This window comes from Prinia subflava, chromosome 13, assembly GCF_021018805.1.
Source record: "Prinia subflava isolate CZ2003 ecotype Zambia chromosome 13, Cam_Psub_1.2, whole genome shotgun sequence".
Lineage (NCBI taxonomy): Eukaryota > Metazoa > Chordata > Aves > Passeriformes > Cisticolidae > Prinia > Prinia subflava.
In genome coordinates, this window is record NC_086259.1 from 13,656,935 (window position 1) to 13,678,001 (window position 21,067).

Below are 21,067 nucleotides of genomic sequence, written 5' to 3' on the forward strand. Positions count from 1 at the left end.
TATATCAGTAGAGATTTCCAGTGACACTGGCAGCTTTACTTCTTTTATGAAGCTGCACATTTAACTGTCGAGACCCAGACTGTTCCCCATATCTCTTAAAATTTACACTGTGCCCTAGGGAAAGTTTCCTTCCAGTGGTTAGAAACATTGATTTTCTCAGAACTACGCCAAGTCTTCAACTCCTGCCTAGGTAGAAGGTGATTTCTAACACTGTAGCACCCCGTTTGGAGAATGACTGACTTATCCAAGTCAGGAGTTTTTGTGGAGACCAGGCTTTTCCCTTAAGCTGGAAGGTTTGTCTTGCATTTGCCATGTTGACAAGAGTGAACCCCGGGATTTCCATAGCTAAAAAGCAAAACTATCTGGATTGCATTTTTCAAAACTCTTCAAACTGGGTTGACTTTGAGTTATCACAGGTTTTCTCTAGAATCTTTTTCTCCTGTGCATTCACTGTGAAAATTTTCTACAGGACATTCAAATTGAAGCCTTGCTGATGAGAGCATGTGAGCCCATTATCCAGACATTCTGTCATGTGAGTACTCTGTAATAGTGTGAATATCTTTGAGGAAAAACTCAGTGGGAAAGGTTAGAGAGTTTTATTATTAGTTCTTGGTACACTTCAAAAGTAAAATCAGAGATAATAATTTCCAAAAGTCTTTAATTAAAAAATCACCCAGAAATAAAAATTCTTAGTTCTGCCTAGTGTTTCTGCTGTTGTCAAAGCCCTAGCATAAAAACTAGTTTGAAGATGAAAATTAGTCTGTAATTGGCAAAAATCGCTCTTTACAGTAATTTAAATGCCAGACTTTTTTTCCTTCTGCTTTACATGTGAGCAGTGTGTCTAACCACTCTACTCTGTGCAGCTGCTCAGCATTGCTGAAATAGCTTCACTGGTGTAGGGCTGAGTAGTTAAAGAGTAGTGAAGGCACCTAATTTTAATGTCATGTAAGCACTGAGTCTTTGCAGGGTGTTCTGAGTCTGAAGTGTGTGTGTTTCTGAGATGGTTCTTTTCTACACTGTATAAACAGTTGTGTGCTGGAGTTGTGTGGTGCAGCTCAAGAGTGGTCAGTTAATAGTGAGCTCACTGTGGAGAGTGAGCTCCATTCAGTTCCATATTGCCTGGTCACAGTGGGCCAAAAGAGCATATAAAACCCATGACTTGTAAAAGTAGTTAATTTTTATGCCTTTAATCTCTTCTTCAGGAGGTTGCAGATAACCAGATTGATTCTGGGGACCTGATGGAATGTCTAATACAGAACAAACACCAGAAGGAAATGAATGAAAAATGTGCAATCGGTGTTACTCATTTCCAGCTGGTGAGCAACACTTTTCTCTGCTATCAGTGGAAGCCTGTTCTGTTCTTTCAGGGTGTTGCTGGGAATTAGCTAATTGTGAAAGCACTCCTTCTTTGAAATTGATTTTCCACTGTATTTAAAAAGCTCTTGTGAATTCAGACAGTTATATTTGCATGCTTGGTCATAAGTGGTCACTTCTGGAGATGATTTCTTTTCAGCCCTTCCTTCCTCCCTGGCATTTGGTAGACAGGGTCCCAACTTCTTCAGCAGTGCAGCATTCCTCTTGCTTCCACATTAATAAGTTTGAACAAAAGAATGTGTTAATTGTGTGATTCAACAAGTGTTCTGTGGCCAGCACTTTGCTTTATTTTTAGAACTCCAGATGACCAAAGTTGTTTTTCTCCCCATTTCTCTCTTGCAGGTTCAAATGAAAGATTTTAGATTCTCGTACAAGTTTAAAATGGCTTGCAAGGAGGATGTGCTGAAACTGTGCCCCAACATTAAAAAAAAGTATGTAGTGCCTGACCAAACAGCAATCTGATTGTATAAATATATAATTAAGTGACAGGGTATTTCATGATAGGACAGAAAACACTAGACTTCTTTTAGAGGCTGATTGGTTTGTATGTGTTCCTTTAGTGACTGTCTTCTGCAGATGCTTAAGGTAGAGGCCTTCCTCTTAAAATTCTGCTTTACTCCTGGATAGAAGCCTGTCCTCTTTATTTTACTTGCTGTGAAACTAGCTAATTATTACAATTAGTGGATTGCATGTCCCAGGATGTCTTATATCCTTGCTAGATTCATTACCTTCTAAGAGGCAGACTACTGTTGTTCTAGTTGCTGATCTGGGAAGGGAAAATATCCTCCTTGTTTTATCTAGTTTATTCACTGCAGTCTAAGGATTTTTTTAATGTCCTACTGCAACACTGTAAGGCTGAATTACACACAAGGTCAATTCTGTTTGTGGATAGCAAGACAATTTGCATTTTATGAGGTAAATGCCCTTCCCATAGTGTAAAAGGATTGCTTGCAATGCTATGTAGGTATTCACCTTCATGTATTTCTGAGATGAAGCAAAGCTTTTCTAAAGTGCTGACACAACTGAAGAGGAGAAGTCTTGCTGGGCAGAGGTGTTGGTGGGATTTTGAATGTCTTCCTGTCTGCTGATCTAGGCTCCAATTTAGGTTTTAATTGTGATCCAGTTATTCTACATAGAACTGTACCCAGAAGCAAGCACAGATGCACGAGAACTTCATGCTGTGTTTTGGATTATTGGAGTCAGATTCTCTGATGTGGTAATCCAGTATCAGCCTTGGCTAAATGAAGGGTGTATGACTAAAAAGCTGCATTCTTTCCTGCAGGGTGGATGTAGTGATCTGTCTGAGCACAACTGTGCGCAATGATACTTTGCAGGATGCCAAGGAGCACAGGGTCTCTCTGAAGTGCCGCAAACAGCTGCGTGTTGAGGAGCTAGAGATGGTAAACATGCCTGAAACTCTTGTCCTCCCCCCTCTTTTAGTGAGGTCCTTCAGTTAAAGCTTCCTGGTTTGTCCACCTTTGGGGAAAAAGAAGCTTGTTTGTAAGATGTATCTTACTTATTTTTTCCACTTTTCTTACAACGGGGCTCAAGTGCCCTTCTTGGCGAAAGTACTGATTGTCTGCTTTAATGCCTTAAATATTGCCTCACACAGGCTAAGGCAAGCTGAATGGTCATTGCAATTTCAGCTAGAAGTGATTATGTTTAGTGTTAGATAGCAACGTGCTACACATTCTGATGTCCTTGACATCCTCTAGGAGAGAACAAAAGCTTCATTTTACAGACTGAGGAAACAAGCACAGACGAAGCAACTCGAGTCCAGCTGCTCCAAGTTGCTCCATGGATAAATAGGAGTAGTGTTTGTTCTGGTAGGCAAAGCTGCCTCTCAACTTCCTGCTGCAGTGCTTGCAGTAATAAACTCTTAAGGGCTTTGTCCTGTAGATACTGTTAAAGTGTCAAAGCTTCACCTTAAGTAGGTCCATATAGGAAGAGGCAGCACTCTTGCCTTTGAAAGGAAGAATTCAGATTTTGGGCATCACCAAAACCAGGAAACTTCATTCATATCCTCCAGATCACCTGCTAGATGGGTGGTTGTTAATATGTGCTTTAGCTTTCATGTGGAAAGATTTTAGTTATCTTGGACAGGTTGTGATGCTGCCCTTTTAGGAGAAGCAGTGGAAACAACTTGCTAGCTCTATAATTTGATTTAAACTCTTTCTTCAGTCTAAAAAGGTGACAGATTGCTGCAGGGAATTCCAAAATTGATTTCTTACTAACATCATTTCTCACACCCAAGACCCTTCTGTTCAAAGAAAATGAATGCCTGTTGTGAGGATTGCTTACTTTTTGTGAGTAGAGGTCTTCAGTTAAGAGATTAAAAAAGCAAAATAGTCTCAAGTCCTACTTCAGGGCTTGTATTGTATTTTTTCCTGCAGACTGAGGATATCAGACTTGAACCAGAACTGTATGAGGCTTGTAAAAGTGACATCAAGAATTACTGCCAGAACGTGCCCTATGGCAATGCTCAGGTAATGGAATTTATTAATAATTTACAATTTAATTTGTACTTTCATTTCAGAAAACTTTTGAAGAACACTTTTGCCTGTGTAAGTGCAGCTTGAGATTTTCATTTTGATACTACTCAAATATTTTGGTAGTACTTCAGAATGTTAATTTCTTTCTTTTCCACTGGCACACAAGCATTAATACTGGGTGAATGCAATGCTGTGAGCCCTTCATTCTTCAGTTTATGCTGGTTTTAAGCTATTAGCAGTTGGTTACTGCAAATGTTGCTAAAGATTTCCTAGGCATAATGTGTTCAGGATGAGATTGGTGGTTCTGGAATAAGTCCAAGAGACCCTCTTCATCTCATTAAATCTTTGTGAGAAGAGATGAGCTTAAAGCTAGTGCTGGAAATGAGCATTGGTAATGACTTTGATATAGTCTAGGCATTGGGAACTTAATTGCCCAAATGAGATGAAGGTGGTCATTAGGGGAACACATGGCTGTGTATGACAAAATCATATCAACAGTGTGTCCATTATGCCTGCAATATTGTGTTGTAGATTATTGAATGCCTGAAAGAAATCAAGAAGCAGTTGAGTACACGGTGCCACCAGAAGGTGTTTAAACTGCAGGAGACAGAGATGATGGACCCAGAACTGGACTACACTCTCATGAGAGTCTGCAAGCAGATGATCAAGGTAATGGTAGTGTGCTCATTTAAGAGGGCGAGGTTGGGATATAAGAGCTCAGTCAGCTTTGAGCTTCCCATAGAGGCTTGTTACAACACTGCTGTGCTTTTTTGTAAAAGTAATCTGTTTCCTAACTCTGAATCAGGCTGAGGTTTCTTCAGGGGTCTTCTCTTTCAACTTCCTGATTGAAGCCTCTGCATTAATAAATTTGTCTTCCCTACCACCAGTGGAGAAGAGGGAATCTGTTCTGAGGCTCCTAATACAGTTCTCATCCAGTCAGTTTGGATTTGGATTGGCTTTTAGCAAGGGTGAAGAAGTTATGATCACAGAGAAGAGTAAAATCTTCAGTTCACTGCTGACCAGGTGTACACAGACTTTTATCAAACTGATAAAGCAAGCAAAATCATACATAACTTAAGATTAGAAATGAAAACTGGAAGTGGTGCCATATGGAAAGCAGCAGTGAATGTCCATGTAAGACACTCCTTCACAGTAGCCAGAACTCCAAAGCCTGAAACACTAGTATCTGTGGTCTGTATGCAGCACCCTGCATATCTATATTTTGGCTAACGAAGAACGTCCTGAGAGTTATTTGCTCTCCAGTTCAGACACATGCTTTTAAAATGAGACCAGTCATCAAAATAGTGAGGATTTGAAGATGCAGAGGCCTTATCTTACACCCACAGAATTAGTTTCTAACAAGAGAAACTACTACCTTAGTCTGAATTTTGAGTAAACTGGTTCACTTTGGACTATGTGATTCAAGGTGGAAATGGGCAAATTACTGTCAATGAGCTCCTCTCTGCCTTCTCCTTGTGTGTGGTCTTAGTTTGTCCTGAGTGGTACTAATAAAGTCTTTACTGCTGCTTTGTCCAAGCAGCATTTACACAGAACAGCAGTATGTGTATAGACTTAAAAGATTTTTTTTTTAGTTTCTAAAATAAATGGGAACAAAAGTAGTTGAGTATGAGACCTGACTTGGTGGGCATTTCTTTCCAAGTGTGCTGTTTCTCTAAGAATAAAGGCAATTTGCTTTTGATGAGGCCAGTAAGGACTGTACAGCTCAGTGCATAAGCAGAGACATGGCTGCCTGTAGTCAATTCAGAGAGTAGCACTGAGATATTGGGGCTAGGCAGTGTGGCTGTATACTCTTCTCTTGGGTAGGTGATTACTCCCTTCCATTAATTGGAAGCTGCTTGTTGGGTTGGGGTTTTGTTTTTTCAAGTGCTTTTAGTGATGCAATTTGTTGGGTTTTGGGGATTTTTGTAGCGGTTTTGTCCAGAGGCGGATTCAAAAAACATGTTGCAGTGTTTGAAACAAAACAAGAACAGTGAAGTGATGGATCCTAAATGCAAGCAGATGATTACCAAGCGCCAGATTACACAGAACACAGGTATCTTCTTCTGAAATAAAAACAGAACTTGTTTGCCTGAGGTGCTCTGCATGGCTGGAAGACTATTAGTTTTGTTTTATTCTTCTTTGTCGTTTTCTGTGTACACACTGACCTTAGTCAAGTTCTTGAGGGTCAGCATGTGTTGTTGAATCTTCTTTATTCCTGAAGCTCTTACCTCGCAATTTGAAATTCTATTATGAAAATACTATTTTCCCCAAAAATTATGTTCCTTGATGGTATAATGTCACCCAGAAAATTCCTATCCCATCTCTTTTGGAGGGTTATGCTCTGTAATCTGAAGAGATGTGTGTTCTAATGAAGTTCTGTCGTCTCTCTTGGTTAGATTACCGCTTAAATCCCGTGCTCAGGAAGGCTTGCAAAGCAGACATACCAAAATTCTGCCAAAATATCCTGAATAGGGCCAAGGATGATACAGAGTTGGAAGGACAAGTCATCTCATGCCTGAAGTTGAAATATGCAGACCAGGTGAGTAGAACTGGTGCCTGCAAATGAGATAAATATGCAGATTGTGCTGATCAACAGTCATTTAATAACAAATCAAACTTGGGCTTGTAGTGGGTTCAAAATATGTAACAGACTGTACAAAAAGGAGGGGGGTTTTGTTCCTGTAGAAATATTTTAGAGTTAATGTACAGGGTGGTTGATTTCCAAAGGTCATTGAGTTAATGACTTTTTCCTCCGAACAGCGTCTCTCTCCAGACTGCGAGGACCAAATTCGAGTGATAATCCAGGAATCAGCCCTTGATTATCGGCTGGATCCCCAGCTTCAGATGCACTGTTCTGATGAGGTAGGAAAGTAACTCCATAGCTACATTTTCGGGATGAAAGCCACCTTTGTGTAACAGATTTTTGTTTCTCAAAACATGCTTTCCTAATAAATAAAACAAAAAACTCCCTTTGAGCTGCTTCTAGCTAGTCAGATGTTCTGCTTGTGACTTTTGTCCAGTGCACAAGAATTGGAATTTCCTGTCCAGTTCTAATATGAAGTTAATTTTTTCATCACATCAGTACTTGTGACTGGAAAAATACTTCTTTCCTATCATCAAAAAAAAAGTCAGTTCTCTGGTCTTATCAGCTGTAACTGGAATACAGTCAGGCTTTTTGAGTTTTCAGTTCTGGTAACAGAGTTGGTCATGCTTCAAGTGTTACTTATTTCATACTTTCACATTCTTTCCATGCTGTTTTCTTCCCTGCCCTCCTTAGTACAGTGATATTGACTTCTTGCTGCTGGGTTTCAAAGGGTTATGCATATTGCATGAGCCAGGCTGCATTTGGCTTTGGGGGTTTTGGGGGGGAAGGAATCTCATCATGTATTCTCTAGCTGCACCCTGTGATGAACTAACATACTGAGATATCAATGTGCTAAAAGGCAGAATGATTGTTGTAAACTACTTGTGTTAAAACACCTCTTTCAAAATAGATTTCCAGCTTATGTGCAGAGGAAGCAGCAGCTCAGGAGCAGACTGGGCAGGTGGAAGAATGTCTGAAAGTGAATCTTCTGAAAATAAAAACTGAGATGTGCAAAAAGGTAAAGAAAATAAATTGGATATGCTCTAAAAAGCTCCCATCCCTGCAGAAATCTGTGATTTTTCTAGATCATAGCCTAGGTCATGTTCTAGCTACTATGAAGACAGAGTGCTGAAATTTCCCTGTACATCTCAGTTCTGGCCTGCAGTGATTCAATTCAATTTGCCAGTGAAAATTGTGTTGAGAAGTTCCTCCTTTGCAATTCCAGACTTTAATCCTTTCTTGATTATGATTGCCAAAGGTTCGTGTTACAAACCTGTTTCTTGATGCTGTCTCCATTGCAGCCTTTTCTAGGCCCAGGCTGGGTGCTTGAGGGCTGTATGAATTGTGCCATGGCTGTGGCACCTGATTTCAGTTCTAACTGAAGTAGTCCTGGCATACTGACTTTGTCTTTTAAATTAATATGAGTATTTTAAGGAATGTTACAAACCAGGACACTTAATTAAGCCTAAACCAGCATTCATACTATGTCCTTATCCAAGGACAGGGCTGGATTTTCTCACAATCCTGGATTTGAAAAGATGATACACCTTTCAGAGACATTGATCAGCCTGAGTTTTGTTCTGTCTCCTTTTTCTGAGAGGTACTTGTCATTTCCTCCTCTGCAGGAAGTGCTCAACATGCTGAAGGAAAGCAAAGCAGATATATTTGTTGACCCAGTGCTCCACACAGCCTGTGCCCTAGACATCAAACACCACTGTGCTGCCATTCCGCCAGGGAGGGGACGCCGTAAGTGCTCGAGCTGTACTCGTGTAACCTCTCAGTCTTGAGATACTTAGCCTGCATTTCTTACCAGCCTAATCTTATGTACGGGATATTTCCACCAGTCATTTATGGGCAACAGGATGGAACAGCAGCAGAAGTGGTAGATGAATGGGTGTCAAGAAGTCTTTCCTTGTGTCCAAGTCTGTGGCTTAGAGAGGGCTCTGCCTGCCAGTGCTTGAATTGACAGTTGTACATTAAAAGTCTGGAGTTGGTTTAACTAAGTCTGTGGCCTGTTTGCTACGAGCTAAATAACTCTTGACTGCAAAGCAGAAAGCATCTAATTAGGGATTAGTCGAGTATGGTAGCATGAATAAAAACCACAAAATTTTATGTCTGTGTCTTATGTGAGTGTTTAAACAAGCTTATGAGTTAGTTGGCCAAGCCTCTCTGTAGGCACCAGAACACTGTGATCCCATTTCCTTTTCACAGTACTGTGTGAAAACTCAGGAAGTTAAACCTTTCAAAATTTATTGCTGTTCTAAAGAAACTCCTAACAAGCCTAAGAAGATAGGACTGTTTTTTTCTGAACTGAACTTGATCTTAGCTCTCCCTAAAGGCTGGTGGCATGGAGTTCAGAGTGTACAGCTCATTGAAGGTGCAGATTTATAAAACTTCATAAAATCTCTTGTAAATCACATGAATTATATATTGGATACGTACTGTAGTTTCTTTTTGGAAGGCAAAATTCCTTGCATCTCCAAACACAATACTGATCATGAATCTTGGTGAAATTGCTAGCCTCAGGCGTAGTCTGCCAGGTCTGTTCAGAAAGCCTTGTAACCATCAGCCTTCATGGGAATGGAAGAGCCCCTCCCTGCACCATGTTATTGAAGCCACTGTTTCTATTTTGTAACACTATCTTCTGCACATTACAGAAATGTCATGCTTAATGGAAGCTCTGGAAGATAAGCGTGTGAGGTTGCAGCCTGAATGCAAGAAACGCCTTAATGATCGTATTGAAATGTGGAGCTATGCTGCAAAGGTGAATATGTAAATGATTTCCATTTTTTTATGCCTTAGATCTCTCTGTTGCAAGGTATTTATGAAAAACTTCAACTGTAATGAAGTTCTTGTTTCTGAATGAAGTTTAGTATTTTTGGTCTAGAAAAACTGAAATCAGGTTGTCTTCTTGGAACTTACATCTTAATATCTCTGTGTCTCAGATGCATCCCTAACAATGCAGAATTAAACTATCTTTTGTGTACACAGGGCTTAGTCTCCTGCAGAGAAGGTGTGGGGCAATGAAATAGGGGCAGGAAAACTTCCTGTTATAAAGGTCCCTCCTGAACAGCTGTTCCTTCAGGTGAATCATTGCAGGCCTGCTTTTTTCAGGTTCATGCCAAGTCTGACAACGACAGGAGGGAATAGGAGTACCTGACACTAAAGCTGGTAAATGTCATGGCTGAGGGTTGCATGGAAAGCACAGCTTGGCTGATTTATTCCCTTTTCACCTCCAGGTTGCCCCAGCAGAAGGTTTTTCTGACCTTGCCATGCAAGTTATGACCTCTCCATCCAAGAATTACATCCTGTCTGTGATCACAGTTGGCATCTGTGTACTCTTCCTCATCGGCCTGATGTGTGGACGCATCACCAAGCGGGTGACAAGAGAGCTCAAGGACAGGTAGAGCCTGGATTGCCTGCTGAAGAAATGCCTGCCCAGTGCCCAGTTTTGTACAGCCCTCCCCTGTATAGTCTACCCATCCCCTCTTGTGAGAGGAGAATTAAAAAAAAAAAGAAAAAAAAAAAAGGAAAAAAGAAAAAAAAATTAGAAAAGCAGCAGGTGTTGGCTCAGTTTTCCCATCCTGGATCTCATCCATGGCATCTTCATCCTATGAAAGTTTGTGTGCAACATTGGCAGCCCAGCCAGCAGCTTTTGTTACCCCTTTGTTAGCAGACTCTCGTTTACCTGCCTGTAGACAAGTCTCTGTTGTACTGTTGGAACTGCGTTCACTCCAAATCAGACTGATATGACCTGCAGCTCAAGCAGTTTTTAAGTAAATTTTTAAAGACAGACATATTCTGCATACCGACTATATGATTTAGGTAATGGTTCATACTGAAATCTAGTCATCCTCTGTGGCTGGGTGAAGTTGAGGCAGGAAATTAAAGGGTAAATTGCATCTTACACCACAGTTGGCCTTGTTTTGGACATCTTGCTCGTCTGTGTAAAGCATCTTCAGAGCATAGTCTTGGACAACCTAAGGACACCAATCACTGGTGTCATCTCCTAGTGAATATCCTGCTTATGTGACTGTGGATTTTTTGGCTGAAAAGATGTCCTCCCTTTCTTCCTCTGCTGCTCGCAAGATAGAATAAAATACTGACCAGGATTGAATACTCATGTGAGCTGTACAACTTGTATTTCAGTAGATTAAAGACACAACGTAGACACAAGGTGTGTAGAGCCTGTCAGTAGTGAACAGTGTCAGTGGACAGGAAGTGCTCTGAGCAGTTACTCGGTCAAGTTTTTCATTAGCGATGATGCAGTAAAATTCAAACACTCCTTTTATTTTACCTTGCTGCTGCTAAGTTGTTTCCCTCCTAAAGTAACTGTGTGTAGATGGTATTGACACTCTGGCAGTGCAGTGCTCTGTCAGTGATGCAGAAAGTGCTGGAACACTCAACATCCTCTCTCTCTGTATAACGGTTACTTGTGGGTTAGCACAGGGGTTGGTGAACACACTCCACTTCCTAATGGTTTGCATGGTAGCACTGAAGAGTGGTTTTCATTTCCACAACTACAATTGATGGTGATAACACCTGGCCTTTTCCTGGGGTGTAGGACATGGGTGCCGGTCCAAAATGCCAAGCAGAAGTGGATGGAAGAATGATAGTGTGGTATGAAAGGCAGAAACATCTGGATCTTTAAGGGAAGTAGCTTTTAGCTTTTGCATAGTTACCATCAACATGTGTATTTGTGCTATGTATAGTTATACTTCCAGAACCTGATACTTGCACCCAAGAGTCCAAAGAAGATGTTTAGGAAATCCTCACCAGTAGTTGTGGCCTCTTCTCACCATCATCCGTGTTCCTCAAGTACAAGGCGGTGTGGATCTCATAAGACACGTGCTTTGACTGAAACATGGAGAGTGCTGATGAAATCTAGAAGAGGCTGTACAAGTGTCAGTGTGTACAGGAGGATATGTTTTATTCACCTTTCAGATGTGCTCACCCTTATGTGTGCTGTGCTAAAAACCATGTGCCTGAAACTATCCAACTTAGGCTGATGCTTGAACCATAACTTTATTTCCCAGTTAGCACACTGCTAGGTAAGACCTGGGTTTCCAGTTCTTCCCATTGTTCTCTAGAAGAACAGTGGAGGTGGTTTTGAGACACTCCGGAGTGTGGACCAGCTGATTCTGGTGATGATGTATACACAGAATGGCATATACAAAATACTGTGAGCTTTTGCTATGACTTTTTGCTGAAGCTTTTTGCAAACATACCTTCATCGTGCTCTGAGGATGGAAGCAAGCTAATATGGGTTTAGACTTGCTGTGCTACTGAGTCTCACAAACACTTCTGGTTTTGTAGTAAAGTACTATGAACACGAACAAGCAGCAGTGAAAGCCTGAGCAATGAAGTTTCAGTGGAGAGTTAGTGTAGGATTGCAGTTAAGTGGTGAGGTAGAACTGAGTTTAAGCCTGAATTCCTTCTCTTGACGCTCCTCCCTGGTGCTAAGGGAGCTTCTATGGCTGTCAGCATGAAGTGGAGCAGAGGAGAAACAGCTAATTGTGTCTCTTGAGGTAGCACAGGTGTGTAACTCCACAGATAATTAGTTTGGTAATTAGAAGTGTGTGTTGTATCAGTTGACTGACTGTTGTCAAGATGGGTGTGTTCACAGAGATGCCAGCAAAGGAAGTGGGATCATGGTGCAGCCTTGCTTGCTGGCATGAGTCCTGCTTCTCCAAAATGTCTATCTGGCATAATTAAATTGCCATTGGAGGGCTTTTTTTAAACTGTTGGACTTTTTGAGAGGGCATTTTGTAACCTTATGAGCTTGAAAAGCCTGATTAGATGGTTTATTGTCTAGAAATAGCATCTTCCACTAAATTCCAGGAGACATTGCAGTGAAAATTGTAGGTTTGTAGCCATAGTTCTGAATGTAAACCCTGTTCAGCTCTGAAGGTGACTTTCTTTACTTTCAGATTTAAAGCTTTCTGGGCTTTTTTTTCCCGTTTTAATTTGCAGGAGGTTATGGTAAGGGTACCTGGAGCATGGCATTAGGAGTCCATGCTCCAGTGGTGTTTCTGCCTGTGTCAGGCTCGCAGTTTCTGTGTGAGTGCACTGTGATGGTGTTAGAATTGTTTTGTCTGAGGCCTTTGGAAGAAGAAAACAGGATACTAATTAAACCTTTTGTCACAGAGACACAGACCTGCTTTCTAAAGTTTGACAAGGGGTCCAGGCTATTTTATCATTGAGTATGTTATCTTTTCACGTTTTAAAAAGGGATCTCCTACCACTGGTGATGACCAAGTCTGCTTTTTTCTGGACTAAAAATCTACCAGTCACAGTCTTGAAACATTCTCCTTCTTCTCATGCATACCTAAAAATCTAGAGGTTTTGCAAGCACAGAAACCCACAGGAGTACTTTTCCAAAAATAACCTGGTTGTGCTGTTGCCAACACATCATCTTGCCTGCAGGTAACCATTTTCCCCACTGCAAGGAAGAAAAAAATAAAAAATCATGGAGTCATGTAACAGTTTTGAGTTGGAAGGGACCTTAAAGCTCATCTCATTCCAAGCCCTACCTTGGGCAGGGACACCTTCCACACTAGACTGGGATACTTGGAGTCCCATGTGATCTGCTCTTGGACACATCAGGGATGGGGAGTCCACAACCTCTCTGAGCAACCTGTGCCACTGTCTCACCACCCTTGTAGGAAGGTGTGAGAAATGGTTGTAAGAAACACTGCTGTTGCCTTGAATTTGAGAAAGCCTTTTTAACCTCTCTGTTTTAACAGAGAGTGTTAGCAGTAGCTGCAGTCAGCCAGAAGAAGCGAGTTAGTGTGGAAGAGCCTCTTGGTAGTCTTTCCTCTTCATGACCCTTACCTCACTGGAGAAGTCTGCCTTTCACTGAATGCAGTTCAGGAGATGGTTGTTGGTTGGGTTTTTGGTTTGTTGTTGTATTTTTTTTCCTCCTGATCATCACAAAACCTTCTGTTGGAGAGCTTATTCTAGACTTGATGATGCTGGTGCTCAGGGTGTGGATGGAAGAGCTGGATGTTTGGGATCTGGCAAGGCTTGCAGCTCTCCATTTGCCTGCTGCTGCTGCTGGGAGGGTTAACAAGTTAGGCTTCCTAAATGATGGCATGTGTTTGCACGTGTCAGGAGCTGTGCATGATGTGCACCTCTATACTCCACTCCTGCTAGCCTGTTACAGTTCATTTTCATTCATGGTAATAAGCTTATTTATTTTTCACCTAGTAAGTCTAATCAAGTCTTTTTGAGAGTTTCAGCTTGGGATTCTATTGCCTCACTTTTGACATTAGACTGCTGGAGTAATTCACCTGGATGGGAACAAAATTCCTGGCACCTGAAGTGTATTACCCAGCAGATTGGGCTGTGTGTCTGTGTAAAGGGCTGGAAAGACCCTAGTGAAGGCTGAATAATTCTGTAGCAAAATGTTAGCATTTCCTCCAGAATCTGACACTGTGATATAATCAGTGTTGCTGTGAAAGAATCCAGTAAGTGCATTGTATGGAAAATAACAGTTATGACTGTCTCAAGTACAGAAACTTAACTGCAGGTAGGTGCAGAGGGAAGAAATGTAACAAGCCAGAGGGATCACTGGAATCCCATAATGTTGTAGAGGAATTGTGTTCAAGTTGGATGGCGATTTCTGTTAAAACACATTATTACTTAATGAAAGAAGATTGTAGGGTTTTTTCTTTATCAGTTTTGTTTGAAAAAAAAAATTAGTTTTGAGGTGTGTATGAGTGCATGAGTGTGGTATGAAACCAGAATATTTCATCTAGCACTTCTGTCTCTATTTAAAGTACAGCTATGTGGACTTAAACAGCAGTAGTGTGGGTTTGTGTAAGAGCACGTTCCTCGTTCTGGGGTTCATATTCTCCAGGCAGCTCCCAGGTATTGATCTTTGCGCAGTGTCCCTGTTTGGGAGCCAGACCTGCCGTTTTGCTCCCACCAATGAGTCATGGTTAGAGAAGACCCAAATCACATATGTGCTAGAGAGAATTCAGCTGGCACTGTGCTTTGGCCTGTGCTAGTGGGATTCTGCATCTGCTCCACTGAGTTCCTGAATGCTGCCTGGGATAGGGAGGAGTAACAACGTTGCTCTTCACTAGCCAGAGGCAAGATTTTCTCCTTGCACAACACCCAAATTAGATTCCGTAGCTGACCAAACGCAAAGATGCCTGCCGGGGTGAATCGCTGTGCCCTGAGATAGCACTCCTGCTGCCCATGTATTGGCTGAGTTAGATAGAAGTGCTCGCCTAGCTCTCGCCTTGGGAAATACTGAACTAGGAGAAAAGGGAAAGGTGTGGCTGCCGCCCGTAGAAGCGGAGGATGGAAGCTGTGAGTAGCGTGTGTTGGCCTGGGCATGAGGTGGGTGCAGGGGGAAAGGGCTCCCCAGCACCCCGCAGTGTACAAACCAGACCCAGCGGATTCCTATTGTACAGCAGATGCTGTTTGAACGTAGTTTCTCTTTTTTATTATAATTATTTTTAAATGTGACATTAACGAGACTTTTTTTTTGTAAATTGTTTCCCCTTTCTGTGTATAAATCCTGGCTGCTCCTTGTTTCAGTTGTTTTTTTGGTTTGGTTTTCTTTTTTGTTTTTCTTTTTTTTTTTACATGTCCATGCTGTGTAATTTTGAGATGTTACTGAAATTCTGAACATAATAATGTGCATTTTTTTTGTTCTGTACAGATGAAATGGGAGAATTTAATAAAAAAGAGTCTGCAGGTTTGTACTTGTGGTGGTTTATTTCTGAGGGGACGCGGGGCAGAAAGGGGCGGGGTTAGGGGCGGGGCCTCTCTGGGTTACGCCCCCGCGGCTGGGTGGGTGTGGCTGGCGCACGCGCAGGGGCGGCTGTCGCGCGTCGGCCGCGGCCGTAAAGCGCGGAAGGTCAGCCCGGCCTCCCCCTGCCCCAGGTGAGCCGGCGCGGCCCCGCCGACCCCGGCCCCGCTCCGCCACCCCGGCGCACCCGGCACCACTCCGGGCCCCCATTCCCCTCCCGGCCCCCCCGCAGCGCGGGGTCGGGGCCGCCGGCGGGGGCGAGCAGGCTGAGGCGGGGGCTCCCCGCTCCGGGGCTCCCTGACACCCCGCGCCCTGACACCTCCGTCCCTCAGGCTCCCGGCACGGAGCGGAGTCTGCGGGTGAGGGAACCTCCGGTGCTGCTGCTGGTGGAGCTGCCGCAGCCAGGCCCTGGGGTAAAGCTTGGGATAAAGCTGTTCCCGACGGGGCCTCTCCAGTGCTCTGTGCCAGTTATTCTGAACACAGACTTCGTTTCCTTCTTCAGGTAAAAGCCTGGCAGCGTTAATAATCAAGCTTGTTTGTGCCCATTAACTTCTGGCTTTAGAAAACATTCCAGAGCATGATCTGTTCCTGGTGCTTGTTTCAGCTCTCCTCGTCACGGGTGTGAGAGCTTTTCCACCTCTCGTGGTTCTTTACTCATTGTCAAGTTGCACTGTGTCAAAACCGCAGGTGAAATGCTCTGTTCCTGTTTCATGATCTGAGGTTAAATCTTAACGGCAAGGTTGTTGTTTCAGGAGTAACTGCCCTCCTGTTTGTTTGCTCATCAGCTTTTTCATGTCCACTTATACCCGACACACCACGTGATGTTTCCTGCTGCCAGCCTTGTGTGTAATAAGATAAGTGGTAATGTCAATCTCATCTTTTCCTTCCTAGAAGGAGCGGCACTGAGGTAACGTCTGAACACGTCTAGGTGGTGCTTTAGGAAAAGTGACAAAGAGGTGCCAGAATGTTTCTCCGATTGCTGTCCGATATCCAGTGGCGGGCAGCTCACCCGAAATGGAGGAGGATGACCAGCTCCCAGAGAAGTACCTCAACTACAGCAGAACCTCATCCGGTGTCCCTGCCAGCACAGGCACAGGTTGTCATCTGTGGTGGTGGAATCATGGGCACCTCTGTGGCCTATCACCTTTCCAAGATGGGTTGGAAGGATATAGTCTTACTTGAGCAGGGCAGGTAAGGATTTCTGGTTAAAAACTCAACAAAACAAGACTTCTCTGCAGAACACTATGTGCTGTAATTTGTTATTTCTGTCTCTTCACCTGAACTAAAATGAAGACCTGGAAATAGCCTTTTCCCTGGGGGAAATAAGGTTATACTGAACACTAATAACAGTGCTTGCTGCCCCTTCCCAGGCACAGGACTGCTCTGCAAGGTGAAGAGTATCCCTTGTTTGATTGTGGTGGGGCAGCTGTGGCTAAGGGCCAGACTGCCACACAGCCATATCATTTCCCTCTGCAAGATAGAGAGAAAGTAAGGCAAGGATCAGGATAAAGATATGGAGATTTTACTGCTAGGGGCAAAATAGACTTATCCTAGGGAGAATTAATTTAAAATAATTACTTTATTTCATGACAGTTAAAATAGATTCAGGTAGTGAGAAACAAAAAACAAATATTAAAACACCACCTTTTTTTCCTCAACTTCACTCCTGCACTCCAGGGTCTTTTATCTCCCCACAGTGCCCTGAGAAACATGGGGGTGACACAGTGGGGTGTGATCAGTACTGAGCTCCAGTGTGCATCCTCCATGCACTGCAGTTCCCATCAGGAGAACTCTACTCTGGTGTGGGTTTTCCACACACCACAGTTCCTTTGGGAGCTGTTCAGCTGCTCTGCTGTAACCACAGGTGATCATGTAAAACAATGCATCTGCCAAAGATGATGGACCATTTTAAACGAACTAAAAATCCACATTACTCCTACAGCCCCTGTTGACCTCTCAGAGCATGATGCCATGTGTGTCTAAAGCATTACACAGCCAGCAAAGCTCCAGAAATTGCAAGAGGTTATAAGCAGGCATCACTAAAACATCACCCTGTAAGCTGGTTAAATGCTCAGATTATCCAGTTTGTTGGAGGATTTAGTGGCCCTTTGTAAAACAGCCAAGGCTGTTATGGTTTGGCTGAACAGAAGTGCCCTCAGTGAGTTGGGTCAGCTCTCTGTAGCAGAGCACACAGTTCCTGTTGAAAGCTGTGCATCCCAACATTTGCCCTCTTGTTTTAGATGTCTCTTTCTGAGGGACATTTGTGGCGTTTTCTTTAAGCAGTTTGGGGATCCTGGGCATGAGACACCTGAGACTGTGGGTGTTGACTTCAGGGTTTGAAGAGGTGTTTATTGTAGCAGCTTCTAATGCCCTGAATAAGTGCTGGACTGGGTATTTTTAATCTACTTTAGAGCTCCCCACCTGATACTGCCTTCAGGAATGATTAGCTGTGCATCCTGGAGTTTGTGTGGTTGGGAAGCAGCAGGTTCTTTCTGCAAAGAAAAGAAATTGGGTATTCTCATCTGAGACCTTGTGAGTAGGGTCCTTCTGAGCAAAGTGGGATGCTGGGCTGCATTTGCAAGGGAATGTCATTTTTGCTAGCTTGGAGCAAGGTATGAACAGCCCATTAAAGATCTGCAGTGAATTAAGATGCTGTGCAGGCTCAGTCTGTGCATGCTCAAGGAGAAACAGGAATACTGCAGTAGCAGAAATGTCTTATGAGGAGCACAGCATGATGAGACTGTGCTTCGGTTCTTTGGGTTGTCTTTGAGCAGGGGTGTAGCAAATATTCCTTACCCAACTGCATCTTAGGTTGAATTACCGAGAGAATATAGACATGCTAGGCTGAAAGCAGTTGTGTCAAATGGAAAAATACAGGATGGCTTTAGCAGCAGCAAAGGTAACTTGGAATTACAGTGGAAGCAGGCTGCAAGGGAGATACTTTAATTGCCTTGTCTCCCCCTGTCCATGCTGCATGGAGTTGTGTAGGTTCCTGTCTCTAGAGCAGCCCTTCACAAAATAACTCAATGGTTTAGGGACAGTTTTAGAAGGGACAAGAAGCATGTGCCTGTCTATGGCAGTTGTTACAGAGTGAGAGGGACTTGCTCATACTGTAATCTTCAAAGATGCAAGACTGGAAACCAAGTTAATTTTGATTTGAGGGAAATCCTGCTTTGGAGAAGGCAAGAATCAGGCAGTTCAGCTTAAGTGTAAAATTTTCTTTTTTCAAAAATGCTTTCTTTGAAAAATGTCAGTGTTTAGGACTTGTTAAATTGTCTTGAAATGCAACGTATTTTCAAAAGTGAGCAAAAGGAAAATCATTCTAGAGTTTGTGTCATCCCTGCATCATCCAACTTAAAGTGTTGCTCTGATGAGTTTGGAGGAGAAGTTGCTGTGTCGTTTGTGCTGCCAGTGGGGCTGCTGGAGCAGTCTGGTGTGGAGGGTTACCTGGCAGCTGTATGAGGCCCATCTCTGCACCTTCCCCTGCAGGTTGGCTGCTGGCACCACTCGCTTCTGTGCTGGCATTGTGAGCACAGCCAGGCCCGTGTCCATAGAGCTGAAGATGGCACACTATTCAAACAAGCTCTACCAGCAGCTGGAACAGGAGACAGGAGTGCAAACAGGTACTGAAAGCGTCCTCACAGAGTCCTCTTTGGGAAACTGAATTGAAGTTCTGACACTAAAATATGACTGTGGTTTTACAGTGTCTTAAGGCTTGAAAGTCCTGTTCAAAATCAATACATATGGACCTAATCAGATGCAAAGGGATGTCACTAGTGTAGTGACAGAATAGGGAGAATATCAGATGGGCAAACCGAAGGCAAGCTACTTGCAAATTGTGACAGTTTGCATTAACTTAGGTTTTCTGTAGCTTAGGCAGACACCGGAATTTTCACAATGATGTGGAAAATATATTGCAGTGACTGGAGCAAGTTGGCTTGTTCTGTGCACTGATTTACTTCTCAAAAAGAAAAGGTGGCTAACAGGAGCACTGAAGCATAGGCAAAGCTGTGTCTTTTACTGCAGTCGAGCCTTGGAAATAACAAAAAAAGATTATGTTGAAATTCTCCCTCTCCCTCCGAAGTGTTTGGGCATGAACCTAGTAGAAAGAACTTGGTGTCACTGAAAGTTTTCTTCTGACAAGAACTTGTGATGTGTGTCAGACTCAATAGAGGTTAATAATTACGTCTGCAATTAAGATGAATACTAATTTAGTGTAGGTGTAGGAGTGACATAATATCTGCTTTTAGTTGTTGAAGTTTTATTCTTCTGAGTAGTCATTAGATCACTTTTTGGCCAGTAACTTCTTTCTCTTTTAACACCTACTATGTGTGCAATTCAGGGGTTTTTTTTATAAACAGGAGTATATGAAGTAGAAAGAGAACACAATTAAAAATTAAATTGCTTTTTTGAAAAGCTCTCTCATGCACTTTTTAATTACTAGCTTGTAAGATTTTAAAGTTATTTGAGGATGTGGGATTTCCAGGCTCCTGAATAGTGGAAGCAACAAGTCTGCAATGATATTGAAGCAGTGAGTCTGAGATGGGAAGGAATTCAAGATCCTGTCCAAATCTGACTTGACTTTGGTCATTGTCATAGGGTACATGAAGACAGGCTCTATTTCCCTGGCTCAGACTCAGGACCGACTGATCTCTCTGAAGCGCGTTGCTTCATCGCTGAAGTACGTATGAGCAGGAAATGCAACTCAGCTTCAGTGTGCACCAGCTCTCCTGCAAGACAAATGACACCGTGTTTCTTCTGTTCTGTGGCAGTGTAATGGGAATACCATGTGAAATTATCAGCCCAAAGAAAGTGTTACAGCTCCACCCACTGATCAACATCCATGACCTTGTGGGGGCCATGTATGTGCCAGAAGATGCACTCGTGTCGTCTGCCAATGTGAGTCTGGCTCTGGCAACTGCAGCCTCACGGAATGGTAGGAGCTTTTTTTATCTATGGAGTGCTCTATGCATGATAGCTATGTTCTGCATCTCTTTTGGTATTCTAACTGAGCACTGAAGACCAAAATTTTGTTATTTCTGTGAAGTTCAGATTCTTTAAACCTGTTTATTTCTGAAAAAACAGGCTGAGTTATTTTACATGCTGAAACTTTACAGGTTTCCTGGGATTGTTCAAGCACCTGTTTGTTGTTTTTAGCGGTTACATATTTTTCTGGAAAAGCACACACTCTTTCCTTCCTAGAATTGACTCATAATTACGCATCAAAATAGTTAATTACATACAAATGAAAAGGGATGGCTGAGCCTTGTAGTGTATTTAATTGAGCACATAAACTTTGGAAATGGATTTGGAAGTGTAGCAATAAATGCTGTTTGCCCAACACTTTGGCAAATTTGGAGTGGTTTAAAAGTGGGGGAAAGGTTAAATACGATAATAAGAAATAAAGGTCATTAAGGCTGAAAGTCCATCAGGTTGGAAGAAGCTGCTTAGGAAGATACTTCTCAGTTTCTTTTAGCCCAGCTTGTTTTTGCATACTGCTTATCTTTTTCCATGAAGTGACTTATTTCCCATAAGAGAACCAGTCATGCCATGTGAAACTACATTATTTTTGCATGAAGGAATTGGAATGAAGTCCATAGCTGAGACACTTTTTTTTTTATATTGTTGATACTGGTGGTCTGTTTATCACCCAGATTGTCACATGGGAAAAAAACTCTGTAGCTCTTCACAGTCTCAGCCTGGACAAATTGTACAAGTGATGTTTTACAAATAATAGGGTTTTGCTTAAGAATACTGGGTCCAGAGTAGAAATTTTGTCTCCAAGAGAAAATAAGCATTTTGGTTGAGTGTAAGAGTTTAAAGCTAACAGTCTGACACATGAGAAAGAAGGCT

The 21,067-nt window shown here is 42.6% G+C and overlaps 2 protein-coding genes across 4 annotated transcripts in view; both read left to right on the forward strand.

The window, feature by feature from the left end:
* The window catches only part of GLG1 (golgi glycoprotein 1), an 82,265-nt gene extending 67,098 nt beyond the window's left edge, over positions 1–15,167 (forward strand). The window contains exons 14-26 of the mRNA XM_063411001.1: positions 470–532; positions 1,203–1,316; positions 1,717–1,805; positions 2,657–2,774; positions 3,768–3,860; positions 4,398–4,535; positions 5,796–5,919; positions 6,263–6,405; positions 6,627–6,728; positions 7,361–7,468; positions 8,076–8,196; positions 9,108–9,214; positions 9,690–15,167. Coding sequence (XP_063267071.1) covers positions 470–532; positions 1,203–1,316; positions 1,717–1,805; positions 2,657–2,774; positions 3,768–3,860; positions 4,398–4,535; positions 5,796–5,919; positions 6,263–6,405; positions 6,627–6,728; positions 7,361–7,468; positions 8,076–8,196; positions 9,108–9,214; positions 9,690–9,857 — 1,488 coding nt within the window. The 3' untranslated portion in view covers positions 9,858–15,167. The remainder of the gene's footprint in view (positions 1–469; positions 533–1,202; positions 1,317–1,716; positions 1,806–2,656; positions 2,775–3,767; positions 3,861–4,397; positions 4,536–5,795; positions 5,920–6,262; positions 6,406–6,626; positions 6,729–7,360; positions 7,469–8,075; positions 8,197–9,107; positions 9,215–9,689) is intronic.
* Positions 15,168–15,298: 131 nt separating this feature from the next.
* Positions 15,299–21,067, forward strand: part of PDPR (pyruvate dehydrogenase phosphatase regulatory subunit) — a 28,659-nt gene continuing 22,890 nt past the window's right edge. The window contains exons 1-5 of one of the 3 annotated variants that reach the window (XM_063411009.1): positions 15,299–15,716; positions 16,106–16,405; positions 18,704–18,837; positions 19,814–19,895; positions 19,987–20,150. In XM_063411009.1, coding sequence (XP_063267079.1) covers positions 16,179–16,405; positions 18,704–18,837; positions 19,814–19,895; positions 19,987–20,150 — 607 coding nt within the window. In that variant the 5' untranslated portion in view covers positions 15,299–15,716; positions 16,106–16,178. The remainder of the gene's footprint in view (positions 15,717–16,105; positions 16,406–18,703; positions 18,838–19,813; positions 19,896–19,986; positions 20,151–21,067) is intronic. The other 2 variants (XM_063411011.1, XM_063411012.1) reach the window with 2 other exon arrangements.